The sequence below is a fragment of the Myotis daubentonii genome, chromosome 14 (assembly GCF_963259705.1).
Source record: "Myotis daubentonii chromosome 14, mMyoDau2.1, whole genome shotgun sequence".
In the NCBI taxonomy this organism is placed as follows: Eukaryota; Metazoa; Chordata; class Mammalia; order Chiroptera; family Vespertilionidae; genus Myotis; species Myotis daubentonii.
In genome coordinates, this window is record NC_081853.1 from 19,017,180 (window position 1) to 19,041,454 (window position 24,275).

Below are 24,275 nucleotides of genomic sequence, written 5' to 3' on the forward strand. Positions count from 1 at the left end.
TCTCAGATAACATGTTAAACATCAAGATAATGTAATTTCTAATATTATATAATGGTGTAGATAGATGCTTGTTTTTCCCGCAGTAACCCAACTTTGAAAATAGGGGTTGGAAAATGACTGTTCTGAATATTTGTGTGTTTTTTTCTTTTCATTTCCCAGTTATGATTAATGGAAAATATTGCTGTCCAAAGATATACTTCAACCACCGTTGCTTCTCAGGGCCATATCTTAATAAAGGAAGAATCGCTGAGCTGCCTCAGTGTGTGGGACCTGGAAACTGTGTTCTGGTCCTCAGAGAGGTAAGGTTCTGGCCTAGCGCAAAAGAACTTGGAAACTTCACGGCAGTTTCATACACGCATTCCTGCAAAGATCTCTGCGTGCCATGGAAGTGACAACCTTAGGTTTTGTCATCAGTGATTAACTTTTCTCGTGTTGGACAGTGAACTGGGCATGAAATTATTTCTGCCCACAGAACCTTCACCTATTAAGCGGTTCTTCACATGGCAGGCTCACCTCTGCCAGTGTAAAAGGTCTCTGTCAGAGACCCATGGGAACTGGGCAAGAGTCAGTGTGAGAGTAGTCAGCCTGTCACCGAGAGGCTGTGGTGTGGCGTTAATCCGGGACCGTGATACAGCTGCGTGTCTGCTGGACTTGCAGAGCTTCCTGCCAGGATGCCACAGTGCCAGCAACAGATGTGAGGAGCATCAAACTGTTCAGCCCACGGAAGGGCAAGGCAGGCTGGGGAGGCTGGCACTCGGTCCGACTCCTCCACCCACACGAAGGCTCGGCTGTCTACAAAGTGTCCCAAAGAAACACAGTTTTCTGAGTATTGTGACTGGGAGTGGATTCGGAAGCACACACTAGAGTAATTTTAAATCATGGCTCCATTTCTTTCTGACCGTAACGTTTTAAATATTCAAGAGAGTCTGATTACTCTCTTATTTGCAATTTTGATCAGGTGTCTTATGTTTAGTAGTATTATTTTGTTAACATTTGTTAACTAATGTGACTAGAATTAATCTCATAAATGACATGCTAAGGGATGGCAAGGTTCTAATGGTCTGCTTTTCTCCTTCCCAACCCATATTTCTGCTTTGAAAATGGAGCACAGGTCCTCACCTTACTTATCAATGCAGCTTACAAACCCAGCCGTGTCCTTCGGGAGCTGCAGCTGGACAAAGACTCTGTGTGGCATGGATGTGGGGAAGTCCTCAAGGCCAAGTGAGTAGGCTCCTCCGCCTTTGTGCATATGCACCCTTAACAGGTCACAGAATCAGTTCTCCCACGGGTCATATTAGAGCACTCAGGTTCCTTGGGCAGTGCTGCTTCAGCTATTTGTGGTGAAGGCCCAGGTTTGTTTTCTTGTAAGTTTCCATTCTGTCATGGACCAACCCTTTTATAAGATATGCTAGAAATGAACTATATGAAATTTGAAATTTAAAAGGCATAGAATTCAAGAACACTTTTCATTGTTACTAGATTTTAGAAACATAGAATTCCTTTTTCAAATTACTGTGAAAGTTCATAAACGTTTACTCTTATTTTCTGCCCTGAACTTGTCATGGGTGTATGGCAGTTGTCGGGTCTTACTGGGCCTCACACCACACTCTGAGGATACTGCCAGAGGGAGAAAGACAGCGAAAGTCACTTTTTTGTTATTAGTAGAAGTTACTATTTGAAAACCTTAAACTTAGGAACAGGAAGCAGGAACCTTATTTTGCCAATTTAAGTAACACAGCTTTTAGTTGTCATAGCTTACTAGATTATAAATGTAAGTATATAATACATAAACTCCATATTATTTTTGGAGTCTTAAAATATAAAAGACAGACTATTCTAATAAGCAGAAATACTCTATATTCTAACAAGCAAATATTAATACACTTGACTTTTCTCTGGATAATCACTAGCCCAATAAACTTGGTGTCTGATGTCTTCCAATTGCAGATACAAAGGGAAGAGTTATCGGGCTACTGTTGAGATAGTGAAAACAGCGGATCGGGTAACTGAATTCTGCCGGCAAACCTGTGTCAAACTGGAATGCTGTCCCAATCTGTTCGGTCCACGGATGGTTCTGGATAAGTGTTCTGAGAACTGCTCTGTACTTACAAAGACCAAATATAGTGAGTCATGCTTTTCAGATTTGTTAACTATAGCAGCTGACCATACCTTGTATCTTGGAAAGTTTTTATTTTGCAGACTCACATATAGCAGAGGTATACAAACTTATTCGGTGAAGGACCAGATAATAAATATCTTAGGCTGTGGGTCATGTGATCTCTGTTGCATATTTTTAAAAAATTTATTTTATTGATTTTTTTACAGAGAGGAAGAGAGAGGGATAGAGAGTTAGAAACATCGATGAGAGAGAAACATCAATCAGCTGCCTCCTGCACACCCCCTACTGGGGATGTGCCCGCAACCAAGGTACATGCCCTTGACTGGAATCGAACCTGGGACCCTTCAGTCTGCAGGCTGAGGCTCTGTCCACTGAGCCAAACTGGTTAGGCTGTTGCATATTTTTGTTTGTTTTATTTTCATGTTTTTTTAAAACAAACTTTTAAAAATCTAAAAACCATTTTTAGCTTGAGAGCTATACCAAACAGATCATGTGCCAGATTTTGCCAGCTTTTATATCTAGCATGTGTATAAATTAGCTTTTGAAGGTATTAGGCTATGTAATTCATTCATACAATCTGTAAGTGTTTATTATGTGTCTGCTGTGTGCTGACACTGTGCTAGCACTGGGATATAAGAGTAAAGAAAAAAAATTTCTGTCCTCATTGAGTTTACATTTTAATGTGGGAGACAGATAATAAACAAGTGAATAAATATATAGGGTGTTAAGTATTGTGGATAAAAATGAAGCAAGATGAGCAAAGTAGGAGAGCTTTCTAATAGGAAACAACCTGAAGGAAGCCAGAGAGCCAGCTGCACAGACAGACCTCGGGGTGAGAATGGGTAGGGATAGCAAGAGTACAGGCCTGAGGCAGGAGCACGCTTAGTGTCTGTGAGGAGCAACAAAGAGGCCACAGTGTTTGGGAGGCATCAATAGTAGGAGGGGTGGTTGCAGATTTCATTCTGAATTGTATAATGACACCTGTTCCTTCTCATTGTTTTTCTTCTCTCTTGTGAAACTGCAACCAAAAAGCAAGTGATAAAGGATGAAATTTCCAATTTGGAACTTTTTCAAGGCACTGTTATCCAACCACAAAATTCTGTTCCTAACTTTCCTTAAATTGTACAAGCTCTGATGTCACCTGGGAGAATTAACACAGAGCAGGACTTTATCTTGATATATATTTTTTTAATATATTTTATTGATTCTTCACAGAGAAGAAGGGAGAGGGACAGAGAGCTAGAAACATCGACAAGAGAGATCAATCAGCTGCCTCCTGCACGCCCCCCAGTGGGGACGTGCCCGCAACCAAGGCCCATGCCCCCGACCGGAATCGAACCCGGGACCCCTGAGTCCGCAGGCCGACGCTCCATCCACTGAGCCAAACCGGTCCGGCTATCTTGATAAATTTAAAGATTGCTTTTAGGGATCTCTCATTCTGTGCCTCTTAAACTTTATCATGCATGCAAATTCCCTGATGATCTTGTTAAAGGGAGGTTCTGACTCATCAAGTGTGTGGGTTTCTGGGACCCAAGTGTCTGCATTTCTAAGACTCCCAGGTGCCGCTGATACTGTTGATCTAAGGGCCATATTTAGCATGATGAGTTTTATAATCAGGACTTGAATGATAAATCATAGAAGAGTAACCTTCTAGTTTCTGTTTATATTTATTGGATTGTAAATTTCTTAAGGGTAGAGATTGTCTTAGCTTATTATGTTAGATTCAGCACTTAGTTTAGCAAATTGACAAAAAAAGTTGCAGTTATTAGTAGGTAAGTGAAATATGCTATTCATGCAAGTGTATATATAACTATGCCACTTTGAGGCTTTGGAAGACATGGATTTTATTATGCCTTTTATCTGAATTTATTTTTCACAATGATATAGTGAAATTAGACTAGATATTAGGAGTCTTTATAATTTTTCTCAATTAATAATTTGAGTGAAGTTAAATGGATTTATATCCTTTGGAATTCATTTATTTTGGTAAAAATTACAGTATATATTCATATTACATTAGTATATAACAGAGCTAGAATGTACGTTTCAATTTTAGAATTAGCTCTGTAATCTAAAATTTATAGGAAAATGCAAAGGACCTAGAAGAGGCAAAACATTCCTGAAAAAAAAAAAAGAATAAAGTTGGAAGACTGACTCTGTCTGACTTCAAGTTTTACCATAAAAATGTAGTAATCAAGAGTTGGGTGTTGATGAAAGAATGTCAGGTAGAGTGATGGGACCAAGGAGAGTGTGCAGAAATGGAGCCAAACTTATATAGTTAAATGATTTTCAACAAAGATGACAGATGTAAGGGGGGGAGGGATTCTTTCAACAAATGGCACTGGTACTATTAGATATCCAAATTGAAAAAAACAAGCAAAACTCCTTGTCTCCTACCTTACTGCAAATAAAAAGTAATGCAAGCTACGTCATAGACTTAAGGCCTGCGCCCTCTCATAACCCGGGACCCCTTGGGGGATGTCAGAGAGCCGGTTTTGGCCCGATCCCCGCAGGCCAGGCCGAGGGACCCCACCAGTGCATGAATCCGTGCACCAGGCCTGTAGTAAATTAATAATAATACAAGAATAAACTGTTTTGCATTCTCACAACTGTAAACCTACTTTTGCCCCTCCCTGTGTGTTTTTAAATGATTAATTGAATGTTATGTGACTGTTATCTCACTTAAAAAAAAGAGAAAATATCCTGGGATTAGATCATGGTGATGGTTGTACAGTATAATGCATATACCAAAACCACTGAATTTGTACACTTTAATATAATGAAGTTTATGTTATGTGAATTATAGCTCAATAAAAATGAAAGAAACAAAAGTTTTGAATATAGACACGTCACAGAAAAATATATGCAAATGGCCAATAAGCACATGAAAACATACTCAATATCGTTAGTGATCAGGAAAATGTAAATTTAAACTACAATGAAGTTACTGCATATCCACTAGATTGGCTAAAATGAAAAAGACTGACATTCCCATATATTGGCAAAGGCATAGAGCACCTACATCTCTCATACATTGCTGATGGGAGTATAAAATTACACAACCCTATTAGAACACTGGCAGTTTCTTCAATAGTTAATCATACATTCCCTGCTGGTGTGGCTCAGTGGTTGAGCATCAACCTGTGAACCAGGAGGTCATGGTTCAATTCCTGGTCAGGGCACATGTCCAGGTTGTGGGCTCAATCCCTGGTAGGAGGCATGCAGGAGCCAGCCGATGAATGATTCTCCCTTCCTCTCTGAAATCAATAAAAATATATAATTTTAAAAAGTTAATCATACATCTATCATATGATCCAGCAATTCCTTTCCTAGTTATTTATCTAAGGAAAATGAAAACATGCCCACTAAAAACCATGCACAGAATGAAAAACCTGGAAACAGCCCAGGTACCCACAAACAGGAGAATAGATACACTGGTAAAGTCATACAATGGAATGCTCTTCATCAAATATGAAGGCATGAACTACTTATACACACAACAGCAAAGATGAACCTCAAAAACATTATGATTAATGAAAGAAGCCTTGCACAAAAAAGTACCTATTGCTTGGTTCCAGAGATGAGACAGGCTAACTTATAGTGATGAAAATCAGAATAATGGTTGCTTCTTGTGAGGGGGTCTGACTAAAAAGGGACCCTAGGAACTTCCTAAGTTGATGGACATGGCCTGTGTCTTGATGGGGGGGAGGATTATTCAGGTTTATGCATTTGTTAGTACGAATCAAACTGTACATCCGAGGCAGCGGTTCTCAACCTGTGGGTCGCGACCCCTTTGGCGGGCGAACGACCCTTTCACAGGGGTTGCCTAAGACCATCCTGCATATCAGATATTTACATTACGATTCATAACAGTAGCAACATTACAGTTATGAAGTAGCATCGAAAATAATTTTATGGTTGGGTCACAACATGAGGAACTGTATTTAAAAGGCCAGGAGGTTGAGAACCACTGCTCTAAGGTCTCTACAGTTAAGGTTATTCCACTTGTATGAAATTTAAACTTTAATCAAATGCAGTGTACCTGTTTTCTGCTGTGCTAATAGAATCTCTTGTGGTTTGAGGTGCACAAACATAATGAACTGCTTCCGTTTTCTCTGTCATTCACATTTAGCACATTATTATGGGAAGAAGAAAAGTAAAAGAATTGGGAGGCCGCCTGGCGGGCACAGTAACTTAGCATGTGCCCTGAAAAAAGCCAGTAAGAGGAGAAAGAGGCGGAAAAGTGTTTTTGTGCATAAGAAGAAACGCTCCTCTGCATCTGTTGATAATACCCCGGTGGGCTCTCCTCAGGTATGAGATCTGATGTACCTGTGACATCTAGAATCCAAGGGGTCACTGCTTTACAGTGCAAACTCAGAAAGGGTACCTGGTCTTTCTCATTGAGATCCCTGGCCAGTAGAAGATGGTTTTGTGGCCCCAGAACTGGTGTGTCCTGATTTTCAATGAACCTTCTCTCATTTTCCTCTAGGGAAGTGGGGGTGAAGACGAGGAGGACCCCGATGAAGGAGATGACGATTCTCTAAGTGAGGGCAGTACTTCTGAGCAGCAGGACGAGCTACAGGAAGAGTCAGAAATGTCAGAAAAAAAGTCATGTTCCTCTTCTCCCACCCAAAGTGAGATATCCACATCACTGCCTGCAGACAGACAACGGAGGAAAAGGGAGCTTCGGTCTTTTTCATTTTCTGATGATGAGAACAAGCCGCCTTCACCAAAGGTGCCCCCTTTTTCACAGTGCACTCTTCTCTCTCGGATTTCTGTCTAGAATTGTTAACGATGTTGGCATTGCACTCATTTCATAACAGGCTTCAGTTGAATTTCCTGGGTCACTTTTTAAATGATTCCACATTCAGTGATTTACTTGTGTTTCAAGGATTATTTGGAGATTAACTGTTTATTAGGAGGAAGGTCTCAGAGTGGCTGCTTGTCTTGAGTAAAAGAATGTTTCATTGCTAGCTTGTTTGTAGCCTGTCTTTTAGTTTAGGGAAAACTTCCTTTTTAATATTTTTCATAAATGGTTTTATTGAAATTTAATGGTTTTGTAGAAATAAATTGTCCTTTTGTTCTGGTTAAGCCATCTTGTTTAGTATATTTAACATATACATATCTGTATATTATATAACATATACACACTAAAGTTGGCAGTTAAGTTGGTGTTTTAAAACTGGGTTGCTTTTTAAATATATTCTATGAACAGAAGCAACAAATGATTTCTCCTGACAATTTAGCTAATACTTCTGTCATTGGAAATAGCATCCCATTCACTTTAGCACCCACCAGAGAGTGAGTTGAAATTGACTGAGAAACAAATGGGAGATTTGTTTAAAAGTGATTTTTCTGTTAAATTGTCCAAATGATTTCTTCGGAAACTTTGAGATAAAATTTTCCCCGTTGATTTTTCTTATTATGAAAGACCAACATTTCCTGAGTTCCTAGTGTATATGGGCCTTTGCCATCTTTGCCGGGAGAAATCACCTCGTAAAACCGTTTTAAATCCTGCCTGGAGGGTTATGAATTTAAACAGCGAGACTTAAAGATGGTAATAACTCTTGCCCCATTGGTTTGCCTTTGCTGTGGGGAATGAAGGAAGTCAGGATTGAAGTTGCTGAAAGGCTTCACCTGGACAGTAACCCCCTGAAGTGGAGTGTGGCGGATGTGGTGCGGTTCATCAGGTCCACCGACTGCGCTCCGTTAGCAAGAATATTCCTAGACCAGGTAACCACCGGCACCTTTCGTTTTTAGTAAGATGTTTCTTTAGCAAAGGAGTGTGGGTGTACTAGCAATTTATTTACAAGTCTTAGGAGAGGTATTTCTGTGCAAAAGAAAAAACTCTTTTCGTTCCCATTTTAGGAATACAAATATGTCAAAAAGTCATTTATCTGACTTCCTTCATAGTTGAAGCAAATTATCATTGCGTTCCCATTTTTCCTAAGAATTTATTTCCGTCCCGCAAATGTTTAAATGGCCTAAAATTGAGTATGCCATACTTATTGTCCTCCTCTTTTCCAAAAATAACAGTTGGCGCATTTTAAGAAAATAACATCTGTAATATATAGGCTCTGAAGTTGTGATACATTTTAAGGCAGCTTTTCTGAGACAGAAATATCTGTGGTCTTAAATAAATATTGAAATAAATTTGTTTTGATAATTGGGGAGATTCAAAGCTGAACATCTTTGAAGACCTTATCGGGCTTTTATGAATGTTACAGAGAAGGAAAACATTGAAGTTTATCGTTAATATCTTTCAGATTTAGGAAGAGTCCTCTAAAATGTTTCTTTTGGTGCATTTAATTGCTAGTTACAAGGCTAGTTAATTTACTGAATTTCTGCGAGCAGAAACTGTAGAGTGGATTCTTATCCTTGGTAAAGCTTCGTTATTAATTATGAAGATTCATTGGTATGGAGGACTATGAGAGGCGTCTAAAAGGAAATGTGTGATACTTATTCAAAGGGGAAAAGTAATGAAAACACAGGGACTCTGATTTTGACTAAGCCAGAGTGATTGGGGGCTGTCATGATTGAGCTGCTATTCATGTGCACATCATACATAATTTGTATTTTGTGTTTTAACAGGAAATTGATGGGCAGGCCCTGCTGCTCCTTACCCTTCCCACCGTTCAAGAGTGCATGGACTTAAAATTAGGCCCTGCCATCAAACTTTGCCATCACATAGAGAGGATCAAGTTTGCTTTTTATGAGCAGTTTGCCAACTGAGAAGGACAACCAAAGTGAGCTGTATTCTTGAAGCACAAATGCAGCAAATCCTTCGCCTGCTCTATGAGTAGAGCTGAAATAGTGCTGGGGCGCTGGGCCCTGCAGGTGTCGGCTTGCTCTCTTTGCACTTTCGGGGAAGGAGGTCCCACAGTGAGGAAGCAAAAACTGCACAGAAGTGGCTCCCCTGCCAGTGGAAATGGGAGCATCTCTCATTCAGCAGATGGCAGTTTAAAAAAAAAAAGTTGTGAAGAAACGACTCATATAAGAAGAAGCAGCGTTTCCAGGGGTGTGGCCTAAACGAAGACGAATCTAGGCTGCAGGAAAGCACCCTTTTGGGGGTTTTCTTTTTGTTATGTCCCCTCCTGTTGTCGATTGAACTTTGTTCTCTGCTTTCTCTTTCTTGGAAAGAGAGGACCTGGCTTTAAGGCAGCACTGATTTGAGGCTGCACCTAAGGCAAACCAGTGCTTCACTGTCATCGTGGTTTTGAGCTATTTTAAATTAAAACAGTTTCTTTTGGGGATGATTATGTGGCTCTGGGGTTTTGAATGTGCAGTCACACTTGGCCCAGTTTGAAGTCTGTTCTTAGGAGTCCCTTTGTTTACTACCTCTGTTGAGAATTGAGCTTGCAGCCATGTGTGAGGTTTTTGTATGGTGCCATTTTAAGGTACATGAACACTAAACTTATGGCAGAGGTTGGAGGGGGAAACACTGTTTGCTTCCTCAAAAACATTGTGTGAGCACTTACACCAGTTCCTTAACTGACCTGATCTAAGAACTTGACTGTCATTGTTTTCCATCTTGACCTAGCATGGGCTACCTGTTTTAAGAAATATCTCAAAGACAGTTGGTATTTCAGTTTAATTGCTCTCTCCCCATTAGTTTTCAGAGGGACTTCAGTGGCTTTTATTGTGTTTACTTTTCTTCACAGTTGTTTGTCTGTTTCAGTTCTTAAAGTCCTTACTTTGGATAAAAAGCAGTAGGTATTTCTTGGACCCACCATTAGGTCCATTTTCCCTTCTTTCTCCATGTCTTGAGACAGGTAGTGTAGAAGCACAAGAAAGAAAACAGGTTTGAGGGCTTATGCAGAGCATGGAGTTTCTGTAACTATTTCCTCAGTGGCTAGATAAAGATTGAGCGGTGGTTAAGGATTCTGGAAACCTCTTTGCCTAGTCAGGTTTACAGTTTTCTTCAGTTAAATCTTTAAATTGAATATAATTTATAGTCTGAGGATTCCTACTCAGTAACGCAGTTTTCTTTTAGGTGTTTCTTTGACCCAGCTCAAGTTGACAGGAAGCTACAGGTGAATTTCACTTATCATTGCACTAATAGCTATTATAGGATAATAGCATTTGCTGTACTGGTCCAGCTGTTGAGGAAGGATTGCTTCCTTTAAATGGTGTGCTTTGCTGAGGGTATTTTTAAAAATTATCCTCGTCAGCTGCAAATTTATAATATAATCATTCCTGTCCAAGATTTGAAAATGTTTTGGAACTACAAACTGGGTAAATTCCAAACAGCTCTACAAATACAAGGTAATACTATAAATGAAAAATGATTGTGATTTTTCCCCCTTTTTATTCCCTTGCCCCTCACCTGTTTTTATAGACATTGGTAAACATTTTTTAGTTTAGACCCTCCCTTCATTGGATAATTTATGAACCATCTTAATTCAAGCCCTCCAACCAAACCATCTATTAAAACATCAGCTCTTTGTTTAGGCTGCTACCAGATATACCTGGAAAGAAGCTTCATTGAAGCAAAAAGTAATATGTTTGACCTTACTCACAGCCCAGCTTTTGAAAATTTGATTACTTCTATGCCCACGGAAGAGAAGCATATATTAGATGCTTGGGAACACTTAGCATGAAGCAGATAGATTTTGGAGGAGGGCTGTAGCTTGAATAATCAAGTCTCCTGAGAGCTCAGCAGTCAAGGCACCAAGGTAGAGGAGGTTCCTGGAAGATCAATGGGACAAAAAATATCTGGAATTAATTAACACTGTTGTCTTATTTAGGAAAATGAGGTTTATTTTCTATAAGAGGAAATTCCCACATGCAACAGTGAACACGGGGTGGGGCTACAGTAGGTTTACAGTTGTTTGTATGGAAAATAATACAATAATTAATAAATAATAATACAAGAATAAACTGGCATACTCACAACTGTAAACCTACTGTTGCCCCTCCCTTTTTTGTTATTATTGCTTCTCTTTTGATTTCTCCTGAAACCACTGAATTAGGAACACCCCCCATCACACGTAAAGGATGAAAAGCTCCTGAAAGGGAAGCAAATGGCCCTAAGCAGTCTGATCTGGATAGAGTTGAGTCCCAACCAGCTCACATACGTTTACCATGATTATTCAGGCTCAGCTTCCTCCTAGAGAGAGGCTGACTCTAAATTGGAAAAGTAAGTAGGGTTTCCCTTACTACTTTTTGCATTCTTACACTGAGATACAATTTATGAGGCAACTGCATTAAAGAACAATGATATATCCCCAGCTTCTACTTCCAGATATTGGACAAGAGAGGATACTTGTTTGGAAAGTTGGCATAAGGCATTTTTGTAAAGAGTATAATGTTTTGGCTTCGTTTGCCTCGTAAAACTGCTGGGGCAGGGCTGGACAGTACTGACAGTCTGATTCCTATGATTCTGAATCAGATTTTAAGCCCGACACTAGTTCACCACATTGGGGTGAATGTATGTTGCACATAGTGCTGAACTTTGTTTTTTAAAGGCACCAATCTCTTAAATTTATGAGAGGTGCATGCAAGGTGCCGCATTTGAATCTCACCTTTCACTGGCCCCACAGCCTGCCTGAGGCCAGAAAGTTTTCCATGATCCACTTTTGATCCTAAATTGACAAGCTTGGAGGCAGGTGAATGAACTATATCATCCCCCTGGACCTTGACATCACTGACCAATATTAGCTTATTACTGCCTGTGAATGTGTTCGGGGAACCCTGTATAGCACATGAAAATTTGCTGACATTTTGACTGTACTTTGTCAGCTTCTGGGAACTATGCTATTTTCCTTTGTAAACTACCTTCATCCTTCTCCGTTGAAGTGGCTGATGCAGGGAATGTACTAACGGGGGCTTTTACCTTCTCTGGCTTTCTTTAACCACGTAAGTGGCTCCCGGTATCTACATTATCGATATGCACTTGCCAACATCTGGAAAAGGCGGGCTTCTTGGTAAATAGTTGTTGACTTATGATAGAGTCAAACATAGAAAACCAGTTCAGAACTTGGCCTTGATTTGCCTCTTCTCATGAAAGTAAAATTATTCTCACTGTGAGGGACAGGGCTTTGGACCAAAGCTTCCCAAGGACTTGAATACATTTTACTCAAGGACTTGAATACATTTTACTTGCTGTCTGGTACCAGTTCAGTAGCTAATGTGGTACCTGAATAGAGATTAAAAGCTTTAAAGGCCTTGGGTAGAGTAGGACTCAGAACCATTGCCCTCTCTCAAACCAAAAAGTATTTCCAGGGGACACAATAAACATCAGGGAATTGTTAACCGTAGATAAGATTTATCTAGATGGCAACATTAGGAAAACTGTCACAGGCACGATTTACTTAGCACCTATCACCAAAGACTTTTATATGTAAGATGCCATTTGCTGATTTGATTGATGCCCATAGAAACTCAGAGAGTTGTTAGGAGCTTAGCCTCAGCAGTGGAAATACTGGGTTTGAACTCTGGTCCCGTATATTGGGGACGTTTCGTGTATGTATGTGTAAATTCAAAAGTATTCTGTGTTAATAGTTGGCCTTAGGAAGATGAAGAAGTCACTAACAAACGAAGTATAAATCTTGGTGGGAACTGGGTACCCCCTTTTAAAATTTGAATGTCTTTGGTCCTGGGTCATGGTCATGGTGCTGGCTCAGAAATTGTAGGACAGAGCATCCTGCAAAACCAAGAAGAAATCAAGTGATAGTCATGCAATTATAATCCTTCTTTGACTTTATTCACTTTTCAATGTTACCGTAGTGAATTTTGATGATTCCCACCCACTCTGTGAGAATGTGCATACTTTGGAAATTTGAATTTATCCAAATAAGCCTCCTTGGAGTGTTGGCAGAAGAGTTCTCAACTCAAAGCTCTATCCGAACGGGTCTGGTTTCAAACATGCTCACTTGGGGTTTCCTCTGTGCTATTCCAGATCACATAGGTAGTCTTGTTTCTGAGAGCTGCCTTAGGGATTCAGGTGTAGAAGGTGGTGGGTGGTAAATGACTGGGGATTGATTTTCTTGGTTCTGCTATTTCAGAAGTCTTAGATTTTCACAAGAATCAGCAAAACCAGGAGTGAGGGTTGGGGGAATAGAGGAGTAAGCCTAAAACTCCCTCCCCTTATATCTTTTCTGACTTAACACAGTTCTTGGATCTGTTCTGTGCTATGGCCTATCACAGAGGACTATTTCAAAAAGGAAATAAGCCACAGCCTCACAGGATAAGTCTTTAACACCAGCAGTGAAGTGTGACTCTGAGCCATGGGAGGCACAGATGATACTGAAGCCACCATTTCTGATGGGGGTTCCTGTTCTCAGGATGTGTGGAAGCTCAGTCCTAAGGGCTTCTACATGGTGTAGTCAATCTAACTGCATGTCTAGCTTGGCAAATAGTGTTGAAAGGTTGAGGCTTTGGGGGCAAATCAGATCACAACGCTGATGATGGAGGGCAGTTACAAAATTTAGACAAAGTTAAAACTGGACAATTCCTTAGCTCCTTTTGCAAGAAGTCTATCTAAGGAAGTGTAGTTTGAGTGTTTCTCTTGAGATTTAAGCACTCATTTCTTTTCCTTTCTTTTTTGTGTTGAGTATTCTCTAAAGACAATCAGAGGCCTGTGAGGACAGGACTTCTGGCGGGTTCCAGCACTGTCCTGAGGCCTCTTTCTAATACTAACTCGTTGGAACTGATGCACTTTGTTTAATGTATGTTGTTCTTCTATTTTTACTTTTTAAGCTGCTTGTTTGGAACAAAATGAAATGCATATTGCGTTGTATCCTTGCTTGCTGTTTTTCTCTTAATTTTAAAAGTTAATGCATTGGGAATAAAATATACTTAAGGAGAAATATGCACAAGAATACCTATTTAAAAAAAAAAAAAAACTTCCACCAAGTTTGATGTTATTTCAAGGGGTTAAAAAAATAACTATTTTGGATGAATATTTTGCGTGAGGTTTTTGGTGGCTTTTTTTTTTTTTTGTAAATAAGAATGTATATAAACTTGTGGTATATTATGGCAGTTAAAAGTGGTTGTGAGAAAATGAAAGCAGGTCTTAAGCTATGTTTAACTTCATTCAACAGCAAGAGGGCTTCTTGCCAAGAGTAAATCCTTCAAAAAAACTTTCCAGCGGGGCCTCATAGAATCATCTCCAAACGGAGGAGAATGTTCCTACTTCAATAAAATGAACTTTTCTAGAATTCTCCCCCCTCTCCTGCTGTCTGGGTCTTTTCCTCTCCCAATTTAGGTACTTTTATTGCAATTTAGGAAAGGTAGGAAGAGCAGTGACTGCTCCCGACACTGGGCACTCTGCTCCTGATCTCTGAAGATGCTTCTTGTTCCACTCCATTGCTTCGGTGCAGCAGCAGACAGGCCTTAAGGATTCCTCCGCCTCTGGATGTGCAGAGCAGTGCTTTGTCAAGAACTCCAGTTTTCAGCTCTGTGTGCAATTTTCCTTGAGCTGTTTGTGTCTTCAAGCAACCAAGAGTCTCCTTATGCCCATCCACAGTCTCTTCTGCTTCAAGTACAAATCCTCTTGTTTGGTTCTCTCTCAACATGGACTGTTCACTGTTGAGCACCCCCATAAGAAAGAGACCTTCTTAGACTTAAAGACAGTAATGCGAATTTCCCTTACCTATTTATTTCCTTCACCTGACTTCCTGTATTTTCCCACGGTCAATACTTGTGGAGAGTTTTAAATTTTATAAATTAAAATTCAGTTTAATTTAAAAAGCATTGTGTTGCATGTTCTCTGTGCCAGGCACTATGTTGGACCCCAGGGTGAATAAAAACCAGTTCCTGCCCCCAGGAGGCTCACAGTCAGCTGTGACCGTGTCTAATTTAGCAGTCTGACAAGTTCCAGTGGAGCAGCACACACGAGGGCATGTGGAAGTGCTGTGGGGAGAGGGAGGTCAGGCAGGCCTTGAAGCATAAATAGCCATTCATGGAGCAGGAAAAAAGGAGCAGTATTCCATGCAGCGGGAATACCACGGGAAGGCAGAGGTGTGAAAGCGCATTGTAAGAGGGCTGGAGAATTGGCACTAGGCAGAGCCATTAGCATTTTTGTTCTCTGGATAATGAGGCTAATATTTCAGTTGACCAAGAAAGCTTTTGTATGGCATTTAACTCGTGTAATTCGCATTTCTTGGTGGCTTTTAGGGAAAATTTCCCTAGATAGGGTATTTATCATCCTACACAAATGGAGTCCAGTGTCTACTGGAATAACACCATGTGTGCGCTGGCATTAAGTGGATGGATGCAGCAGGAAGGTCAGGGACTCCAGCACCAACAAGAGATGCCCAGAGAGACGGTATCTCTGGGAGAGTAGTAAGGGTAGTAAGGGAATGTGGACTAGAGGCCCTATTCGAGGTAGAGAGCAGGTTCCCAGGAGCCAGAAAGGGTTAGGTGGGAGGAAATGCGTATGTGTGAAGAGAGGTGTTGGAGACGCTGGCAAATGCAAGTTGACTTTGTTGTATGAATCACGTTCAATATAAAAAAGGTAGAGACATGATAACATTTTCAGTATAAGCCTTGTATATTTCTAAGTGAAGGCGACTGGATGGAAATGACAATTTAAATTACATTTAGCAGAGAAAAAGAAGAAAGTCGACGAGGGCTGACTGGTGACTCTAAGGTAAGCCTGTGGCCAGGGCACCGGTGTGAACGAGGAAAGCAGAGGACGCATAGGAAGGCGTATGCCTCCGTGCTGAGCCGTGGGTTGTTTTCCTCCACAACGAGCGACAGAATAATCCAGGCTGCTTTCCGAAAAATGCAGATGATCCGGCCCTGTCTCAGGGCTACTGAACTGGAATCTGAGGGTGGAAACCAGGAGCATTTTTAATCAATTCTGCAGGATATGAAGGATTTATCTTGGAGAATTTAGTCCCAGACCGTCCCTGCTCCTGCCCTTCTGACGTGGAGCTGGCGCTCCCGGGGCCGCTTTCCCACTCCTGAGTTTGCTCCCCGGGCTCACCTGGTCCCACCTGTGACCCGAACTCACAGCCCCGCGCCTCGCCCCGGCCGGAGCCCCGCCCCCCGAGGGGAGAGCCCCAGCGGCCCGGGCCCGCCCCACGCCGCGCCGGGCCAATCGGGCGCTGCGATCTCAGACGTCGGGTTACGCGCGGTGCTGAGTCGGCGGCGGGGCGGAGGTGCCGGCTGGGACTCCGGGCTCCGGGCTCGGGCTCCGGCTCGCGGCGCGGCCCCCGCAGGCAGCGTGGCTGGGCGCACCGCGGCGACCCCGCTCCTCCGCCGGCTCCGTCATGCAGGGCCCTGCGGGGAACGCGAGTCGCGGGCTGCCGGGCGGGTCCTCCACCGCCGCGTCCGGGGCGGGCCGCTGCGAGAGCGGCGCGCTCATGCACAGTTTCGGCATCTTCCTGCAGGGGCTGCTCGGCGTCGTGGCCTTCAGCACGTTGATGCGTGAGTCCGGGACCCCCGCCCCTCCCGAGGCCCTGCACCCTGAGTCGCGGGCCCAGGCCCCTCCGCGGGGACCCTCCTGTATGAAGAGTTCAGGCCTGCGGACCCGGGCCCTTGGGCGGAGGTGCCTGCGCCCTTTGAGCCCAGCCCGGGCATTTCCAGGACCCGGGTCCCGAGCCCCTGGCTCTGTCTGTGCAGCCTGTAGCCACGGGTCCCCCTGCTCCTCTCCTACCCCCGCACACCCCTCTCCTGAGATACCCGCCTAAAACTCGCTGCGCTCCCACCTGGTCACCGCGGATTAAGGCTGACCACTTTCCACCTGGGGCCATGCCCCTCTCGGAGGCTCTGCTCAGCCTCCCCTCCGCGCTCATAACCCGCATCTCTAAATCCCCAGTTTGACACGGAGCTTCTTTCCTGCACCTACACTCAAAAGATTGCTGTCTCCAGTTCGTATTAAAATCCCGCTGCTCTGCAGTAACCTGATTTGTTAGCCGGGCATTGCATTCCCTGTGCTACCTCCTCCCCTCCACCCCCTCCCACCCGGAACTGCTTTCTCGGGTTTATTTTCTGTTTTGATAGGGGCAGGGCCCACCCGGACTCCCTTCTGCACATTTCCTTTTCTTCCAGAACAGGCGTACCTGTACCATCTCGGTCCCAAACTTTCCTACTTAAGTCTCAAGCCTCCCCTGGCTCTTCCCTTTCCCAGCCCACTTTTATTATTTATATTTCAAATGTCTTTCCTTTTCGTGAGACTTGGGCAACCTAGTGGCTTAATGGAGAAGGAGGCACAGAGGGCCTGGGAGGTCCCGGAGTCCCTGTACGAAGTCACCAGGGGCCCATCCCTGAGAGTTTCATGACGGACAAAAAAGCCCCAGACGGCCCTTCTGGAAAACTAGGTTTTCCACCCTGCTGTTATGGGTGCTGCCCGGTGTGTGTGTGTTGGGGGGGGGGGGGGGAGGGGTGGGAGGAGGGGAGGGGGTATATTTTCTTAGTGCACATCCTTCCCTTCATTAAAGTAACAAGAAGCTTCTGTTGGCTTGTAGGCCTAGGAGTGTCCCTGCGATTGCATTTTGCGGGAAGGGTTATAACTACCCGGATAGCGGCATTAATTCCAAAATGACTTGCTCACATAAGTTCCCCACTGTGCTCAGGGTGGGAAGTTCCTGCAGAAAATACTCCCTCCGCACCCAGAGGGATCCTGCAGCAGGTGCACTGTCTTGTTAGGTCCAGTGGCTGGAGTAGCCACTTTGCTTGTTTGTAACATGGGGCTTATTTGGGTGAATTCTCCCAGGCTCTAGGTATCTCTGAAGAGACTGTTCTTGCACACCACTTTCTTCTGGTCGCCTGGCCTTGATAACTCTTGTAACAAGTGCCCAAGTGTATATGTTTGCCACGTTTTCATTTCAGTGTCTACTTGCCTTGCTGTTTTCCTTGCTGAACAAATACCCACTTGTTCCCACAGTAGTAATTTGTGACAACAGAGCCAAAATCAGCCGCTGACTTGGGTGCTTGAACTGTGTGTGTTTTCAGGACATTGTGTGTGGGTCCTCACTCCCCTCCTACCTTGCTCCTCCAGCCGGCCTTCCTTTCTCTCTAAGGCAGTGGTTCTCAACCTTCCTGATGCCGCGGCCCTTTAATGCAGTTCCTCATGTTGTGGTGACCCCCAACCATAAAATTATTTTCGTTGCTACTTCATGACTGTAATTTTGCTACCGTTATGCATCGTAATGTAAATATCTGATATGCAGGATGTGTTTAGGCGACCCCTGTGAAAGGGTCATTCGACCCCCAAAGGGGTCGCGACCCACAGGTTGAGAACCACCGCTCTAAGGGAACTGCAGGCTTGGCTGTTATTTTGTTCTCTAACCTAAGCTTTCTTAGCTTAGCTCTGGCTAATTTTTGTGCCTTTGGTTGATGCTGATGGCCTCACTTACTCCCTGGGGTTTGAGACTTGTGATTCAGGGAGGGAAATGTGATTATGACAGGGCAGAGTTCCTCGAAGCTGAGAAGGGTGCCGGATTGAATGTGTGCAGAGTGAAGGTGCTGGCCCTGCGGGTCTTCAGGGACACACTCGCCGCTTAATCTCTGTGCACATCCCACTGTGGTGCATGCAAAGACCGGACTAGAAAGGGGCCTCTTGGTTAGTGGGAGGCTAGGTGTGGAGGGAGCGTGCGGACATGGGTGGTAGGTCGGGACAGTGATGAGTAGGAGTGATGGGGAGAAGAATTGGAAAGCCTGGAGCTGGGTCTGCCCTGGCCACAGAAATGGAGGTGAGAGCCAGCGCCTTAGTCGCCCACCGAGAAGCAGACAGCAGGCCAAGGAGAACCCACGACAGGGACCCGGTCAGGGGAGGTCCTTTCTTCCCTCTTGAACTTGGTTCTGGTGAAGTGTAACTGTGGGGCTCTACCGTTTTGCACTGGGAAGAGGCGGAATGACTTTGCTGGGGAAACGAAAAGGGGGTGGAGATGGTCTCAAGGAAGTACACCGGTGAGCTGTTTGGCTTTGCCTGAGCTCTTAGTCTTCTAGTCCCAGCGTCGCTTCCTCAGAAGGGCGAGGCTCCCATGACAAGAGTGTCCACTCTGCAGCCCCTGAGCGAGGTCTTGTTAAGATGAGGCCACACCACCCTTCACCACTTCCCTGATTATCTTCTTCAAGCATTCTTCTCTCCTGAGCAGTTTGAATTAACAGTCCCTGCTTCTGTGGAGTCATAGTCTTTTCCCTTCCTGTGCTTTCGTCCCCCGGGCAGTGGGCCCAGTGCCTCTCTTCTCGGACACTTCCCCCGGTTCTGGGGGCAGGTACTGTTCCGGTTCCCTGTCGGACCAGCTCCGTTCTATAAAGTGGACCCACTTCTCTGCCAGACATCACTCTGCATCCCTGATTTCAGTGATGCCTCAGACGCCTCTTTATGTTTCTTTTCTGCCCAGAAAAATCACTTTTTTCTCTACTGACAAGTTGCTGTGATTTTTGTCCTATTGGGTTTTGTCCTAGAGCCGTGGTTCTCAACCTTGGCTGCACATTAGAATCACCTGGGAATCTTTTTAAAGTCCTGATTTCTGGGCCTCCCAGAAATCCTCCCAGATGAGGCCCAGAAATCAGGATTTTAAAAAGATTGCCAGGTGATTCTAATGCGCAGCCAAGGTTGAGAACCACGGTCCTGGAGGAAGACTTCTCATATGTATTAACATCTTGGATGAGGATTTTGATCCTCACAAGGATTTCTCATCCTGGTGCTTGCTTGGCTCGTGGCGTGGGGCGGTTGAGAGTTGGTGTGCCAGGTGATATATGTAGCCGATGCTTCAAGCTCCCTAGACATACAGACTGTGACAGGCCGCTGTCCGCGGCCATCGCCTTGTTGAGTTGGTGAGCCTTCCAGAGGCACCAGCCAGGAAAGCCGAACAGACTCAGAGGCAAGCTTATTCAGGGACTTCCCACTCGGGGCTTTCTGGGGGCCCCTGAAAGGCGCTGGTGTCCTAAGTAGAAAGGAATGCTTTGAACAAGGGGCTTTGTCATGAGCTGCCTGCCCAACAGTTCCTCCTGTTTTGGTGGCGTTGTCTCTAGTCTGTGACTCGATGGAGTCACTCAGGCTAGAGTCACAGCAGAATGGAGCTGAGAGCCCCAGAGCCCAGCAGAGTGTCCAGCGCAGGGCAGTGGGCCTGCTGGCAGCCAGAGGTCAGGACTGGCCAGGGTGTGTGTGTGTGTGTGTGTTGGCTTTTGGGGGTGTTTGCTGTCAGGATGTGTGAGTGCAAAGCAAACTCAAGCCTCCTTCACGGTGTCCAGAGTTCTGGGCTGAAGTGTAAACAGAATTGGTTTCTCACAAAACAAGCATTTTGAGGGCTTGGATGAAGCACCCTGCCTATTTCCATGTTACGGACACGGGGGCGAGCCAGCTGGGAGAAGGTGTCCGGGTTTTACAAAAACACTGCCGGCATTGAGAAATGGTAGCTTTCTTTCCTGAGGCTCTAAGTAACATCACAGAACAGTGGGCCCAGCTTTGAAACCTTCATCTCAAATAGACCCTAGTGTTTTCTCACATGTGAACTGGCCTCCCTGTGTGTTCTGTACACACACACCGAGGTTGGGACAACCTTTCCTGGGATCACCTCTTCCCACCCTATCCCAGTTTTTATTTTTAAAAATGTCCAACAATGGGAAAGATGGTCAATAGTAGAGTGAACATCAGTCTGCCCTCCACCTGGATTCAGCAGTTGTTCACATTTTGCCACATTTACTTTATCTCTGTATGCTTCTTTTGGCATCACTCTTTACTCCTAAGAACTTCAGTTGAGTCTCCTAAGAATAAAGGCAGTCTTCTACATCACCACAGGTTCATGATCACACATAAGAAAATAAATAACTTCGCCATGACTGGTTTGGCTCAGTGGATAGAGCATCAGCCTGCAGACTGAAAGGTCCCAGGTTCGATTCCGGTCAAGGGCATGTACCTTGGTTGCAGGCACATCCGCAGTAGGAGGTGTGCAGGAGGCAGCTGATCGATGTTTCTCTCTCATTGATGTTTCTAACTCTTTATCCCTCTCCCTTCCTCTCTGTAAAAAATCAATAAAATATATTTTTAAAAAAAGAAAATAATTTCATTATATCATCTCATATCCAGTCTATATTCCTACTTCCCCAAATGTCCCAGGTCTCTGGAATTTTCAATAACTATGATCCAATCAAGGTCCTCATATTGCATTAAGTCACTTACTCTAGAACAGTGGTTCTCAACCTTCCTAATGCCGCGACTCTTTAATACAGTTCCTCACGTTGTGGTGACCCCCGATTTCATTGTTACAAATTGAACATAAAGCATAGTGATTAATCACAAAAACAATATGTAATTATATATGTGTTTTCCAATGGTCTTAGGCGACCCCCAAAGGGGTCGTGACCCACAGGTTGAGAACCGCTGCTCTAGAAGAATCTATACACACACACACACCCACACACACACACATGCACGCGCGCGCGCTTTTCAATGGCATTGCCTTCTTGAAGAGCCCTGGCCAGTTGTCTGGCGTTTCCTTTGCATGGTGTCTGAGCTGTTTGGCTGACCCCTGTGTTTCCTGAGTTTGGTCTGGAGGAGCTATGAGATTCACACAAGCTTTCTTACCGTCAGAGCTCTCCATAAGCGGCGCTGTGTGCTTCAGAGTGCGTCGCACCAGGGGGAACGTGACGTCAGGCAGTCCCACGGATAATAAGGTCAGTTACTGAGCTGAGGGGGGAGGTCTCTAGATCTCTCCCTTGTCAAGGTCCATTTTCCTCTTTGCAGATAATAAATGATCTCTGTGGTAGATACTTTGAGATCCTGCGAATATCCTGTCCCCCAGTGAATTTCCCCTCTGTGTCCACCTCCTCGTGGTAAGATAATGAAAACTAGTGATGGCTGAATTGGAGCTCACAAGCGAAGGCACCTGTCTCTGGGCCTGAACCCAAAACACACTCGCTAAATGTCAGCCGCCTTTCTGGCTTCCAGAGTGCCAGCCAGGGCAAAGGGAGAACACCCCTGTGTCCTGCCCCAGGCCGGGCTTGTGCCCACGGGGAAAGCAGGGTGGCTGGTTAGGAGTCTTAATGTTTAGAAACTTGGTAGCATTTATTCATCATGGTGAGCTGCTCCTTTATTTATAATAAAATTTCATTAGTTTGGAATAAAATCAGGGCAAGAGAAAGTTGTCCGAATTGTAGAATAATTTAAGGAAATGCGTCTTTAGCCTTTTCAATACCTGCTTGTTCAGTGTTGCTTATAGGGGCCTGTCACACCTCTGCTGCTGTAATGATCTCTTTAAAATCCTTTGCAATTAGTATCGTATTTACTTGAAGGTGAAGTCGCGTGGACAGAGTTTTACAGGTGGCTCTGGAACCTGTCTGACCTGCCTTCCATTTCTGCTTCTGCCCTGCAGTGCCCTTGGGCAACCGACCCATTTCTTGAAGCTTCAGTTCCCTCCCCAGCCAGACGGGGATGATGCTTTTTCTGGGAATGTGGAGATTGGAAAGAATGTCTGTAAAGGAAGCTGGGTCCGTGTCAGGCACGTGAGGCCCTCCTACGGGGCAGGGGCAGGGGCAGAGGTTGGGGGCGATGCCATCATCTGCATTTTTACCATATTTGCATTCAGGAGTTCTGTTGAAGAACATTTCACGAGTGCTTGAGTAACTTGTTTTCTGAATTAGGTTAAACATTCTCTTTTCGTCTTGTTTGCGTAGCACCTTTCCCTTTAGCCCTCTTTTCACAGACTGCATGATAGTAAAAACCTTATGGCAGCAACACAGTGATTGTGAATTCCGTTAGCATGGACCCACGCCAGGTGGCTTTAGTTTGTGTCATGATCTCCTTTCTTCACCCGGTCCTGGTGGTTTCACCGACAGCGTCTCCCGTGGGCCGTGAGAAGGCAGTGGGTGGACTGGGGCAGGCCACTGACGGCTGATGAACCTGTGTCCGAGTCCCTGGTGTTAGCCTATCTATAGATCTGTTTGATAGATAATAATTATTTGTGTATTACATTCCCCTTCCCCCTTACACCCAATAAGTCCCCTTGAAAGTGGGATTTTTTTTTTCTTTTTTAGAAATTTCTGCTTCACTGATACATCTGTCCCCAGCAACTTGGCCGAGAGCCTGGCACATAGCAGGCTCTCCATAAATAAGGTTGTAACGAATGGAATTGTCTCTGTGCTTCCTTTAAGGGTGTGTCCCTTCCTCTAGGGCAGTGGTCGGCAAACTGTGGCTCATGAGCCACATGCGGCTCTTTGGCCCCTTGAGTGTGGCTCTTCCACAAAATACCGACTTCTGCGCATGGGCCACGAAGTTTCAGTCGCACTGTACGTGCGCGCCCGCACGTGGTATTTTGTGGAAGAGCCACACTCAAGGGGCCAAAGAGCCGCACGTGGCTTGCGAGCCGCAGTTTGCCGACCACTGGGCTAGGGCAGTGGTTCTCAACCTTGGCTGCACATTAGAATCACCTGGGAATATTTTTAAAATCCTGATTTCTGGGCCTCATCCTCCGGAAATTCTGTTTCTTTGTTATGGGGTGAGGCCACAACATTAGTAACAAAGGAGCGACATGTGCAGGGGACTTACTCAGAGCTCACCTGAGTGGTGCCTTACAGATGGGGGTGCCTTACAGATGCGGCTGCTCCTCCCTGGCCGGGTTTTCTGAGGCAGCAGACAGGAAAGTTGCAGGTCTGCCATCTCCACTGCTGGTCCTCCCCCATGGCCCCAGGGATGGGTGTTGGGGTCCTGCAGGGAGACTTAAATGAATGTTTTTTCCATCAAGAGCCTCAGTTTGTGGTGATACGAGGCATGAGGGCAAGGCGGGGGCAGTGCTGTCTGAAGGTGTTCATAGCATGTGAACCACTGAATCACAGCAGTGAGCTTCTCAGCCCGCACTCCCACTGCTGGAGCTGCCAGTGGTGCTGTGTGGTGGGTCCTTCCCCTGGGACTGAGGTGCCATTCTGGCATCTTGCCCGACTGCCAGACTCCTGGACCTGCCCCATCCTCCTTTCCTGAGCTCTTTCGGTGCTATGGCCAGCGGTCGCCAACCTTTCGGACCTCACGGACCACCAGTCGTCCCCGGACCACTAGTTGGCGACCGCTGCTGTGGACACTGCAGTCACCACGGTCTGCCCTATAGCCTGGCCCGGGGAGAGTAGCCTTGTGATCAGACACTGGGATGCGGCAAGATGCCCCAGGGCGGCTCTTCTCCCAGCCCCGGCCGAACCCCATCCTGCCTCCTCCCTTACCCACATCCCTCTTTCCCTTCAATGCTTTTCCCTTTCCTCCTTCCCTAGCCAC

General features: G+C 44.8%; 2 protein-coding genes across 11 annotated transcripts in view; both read left to right on the forward strand.

Annotated features, from left to right (window-relative positions):
- Positions 1 to 14,898, forward strand: part of SFMBT1 (Scm like with four mbt domains 1) — a 54,311-nt gene extending 39,413 nt beyond the window's left edge. For all 10 annotated transcript variants that reach the window (XM_059663292.1, XM_059663293.1, XM_059663294.1 and 7 more), the window contains 7 exons: positions 160 to 299; positions 1,112 to 1,221; positions 1,948 to 2,123; positions 6,252 to 6,430; positions 6,609 to 6,854; positions 7,724 to 7,852; positions 8,711 to 14,898. In XM_059663292.1, the coding sequence (XP_059519275.1) occupies positions 160 to 299; positions 1,112 to 1,221; positions 1,948 to 2,123; positions 6,252 to 6,430; positions 6,609 to 6,854; positions 7,724 to 7,852; positions 8,711 to 8,851 (1,121 nt within the window). In that variant the 3' untranslated portion in view covers positions 8,852 to 14,898. The remainder of the gene's footprint in view (positions 1 to 159; positions 300 to 1,111; positions 1,222 to 1,947; positions 2,124 to 6,251; positions 6,431 to 6,608; positions 6,855 to 7,723; positions 7,853 to 8,710) is intronic.
- A 1,291-nt stretch (positions 14,899 to 16,189) lies between these two features.
- STIMATE (STIM activating enhancer) overlaps positions 16,190 to 24,275 on the forward strand; it is a 43,484-nt gene continuing 35,398 nt past the window's right edge. The window contains exon 1 of the mRNA XM_059663303.1: positions 16,190 to 16,495. Coding sequence (XP_059519286.1) covers positions 16,339 to 16,495 — 157 coding nt within the window. The 5' untranslated portion in view covers positions 16,190 to 16,338. The remainder of the gene's footprint in view (positions 16,496 to 24,275) is intronic.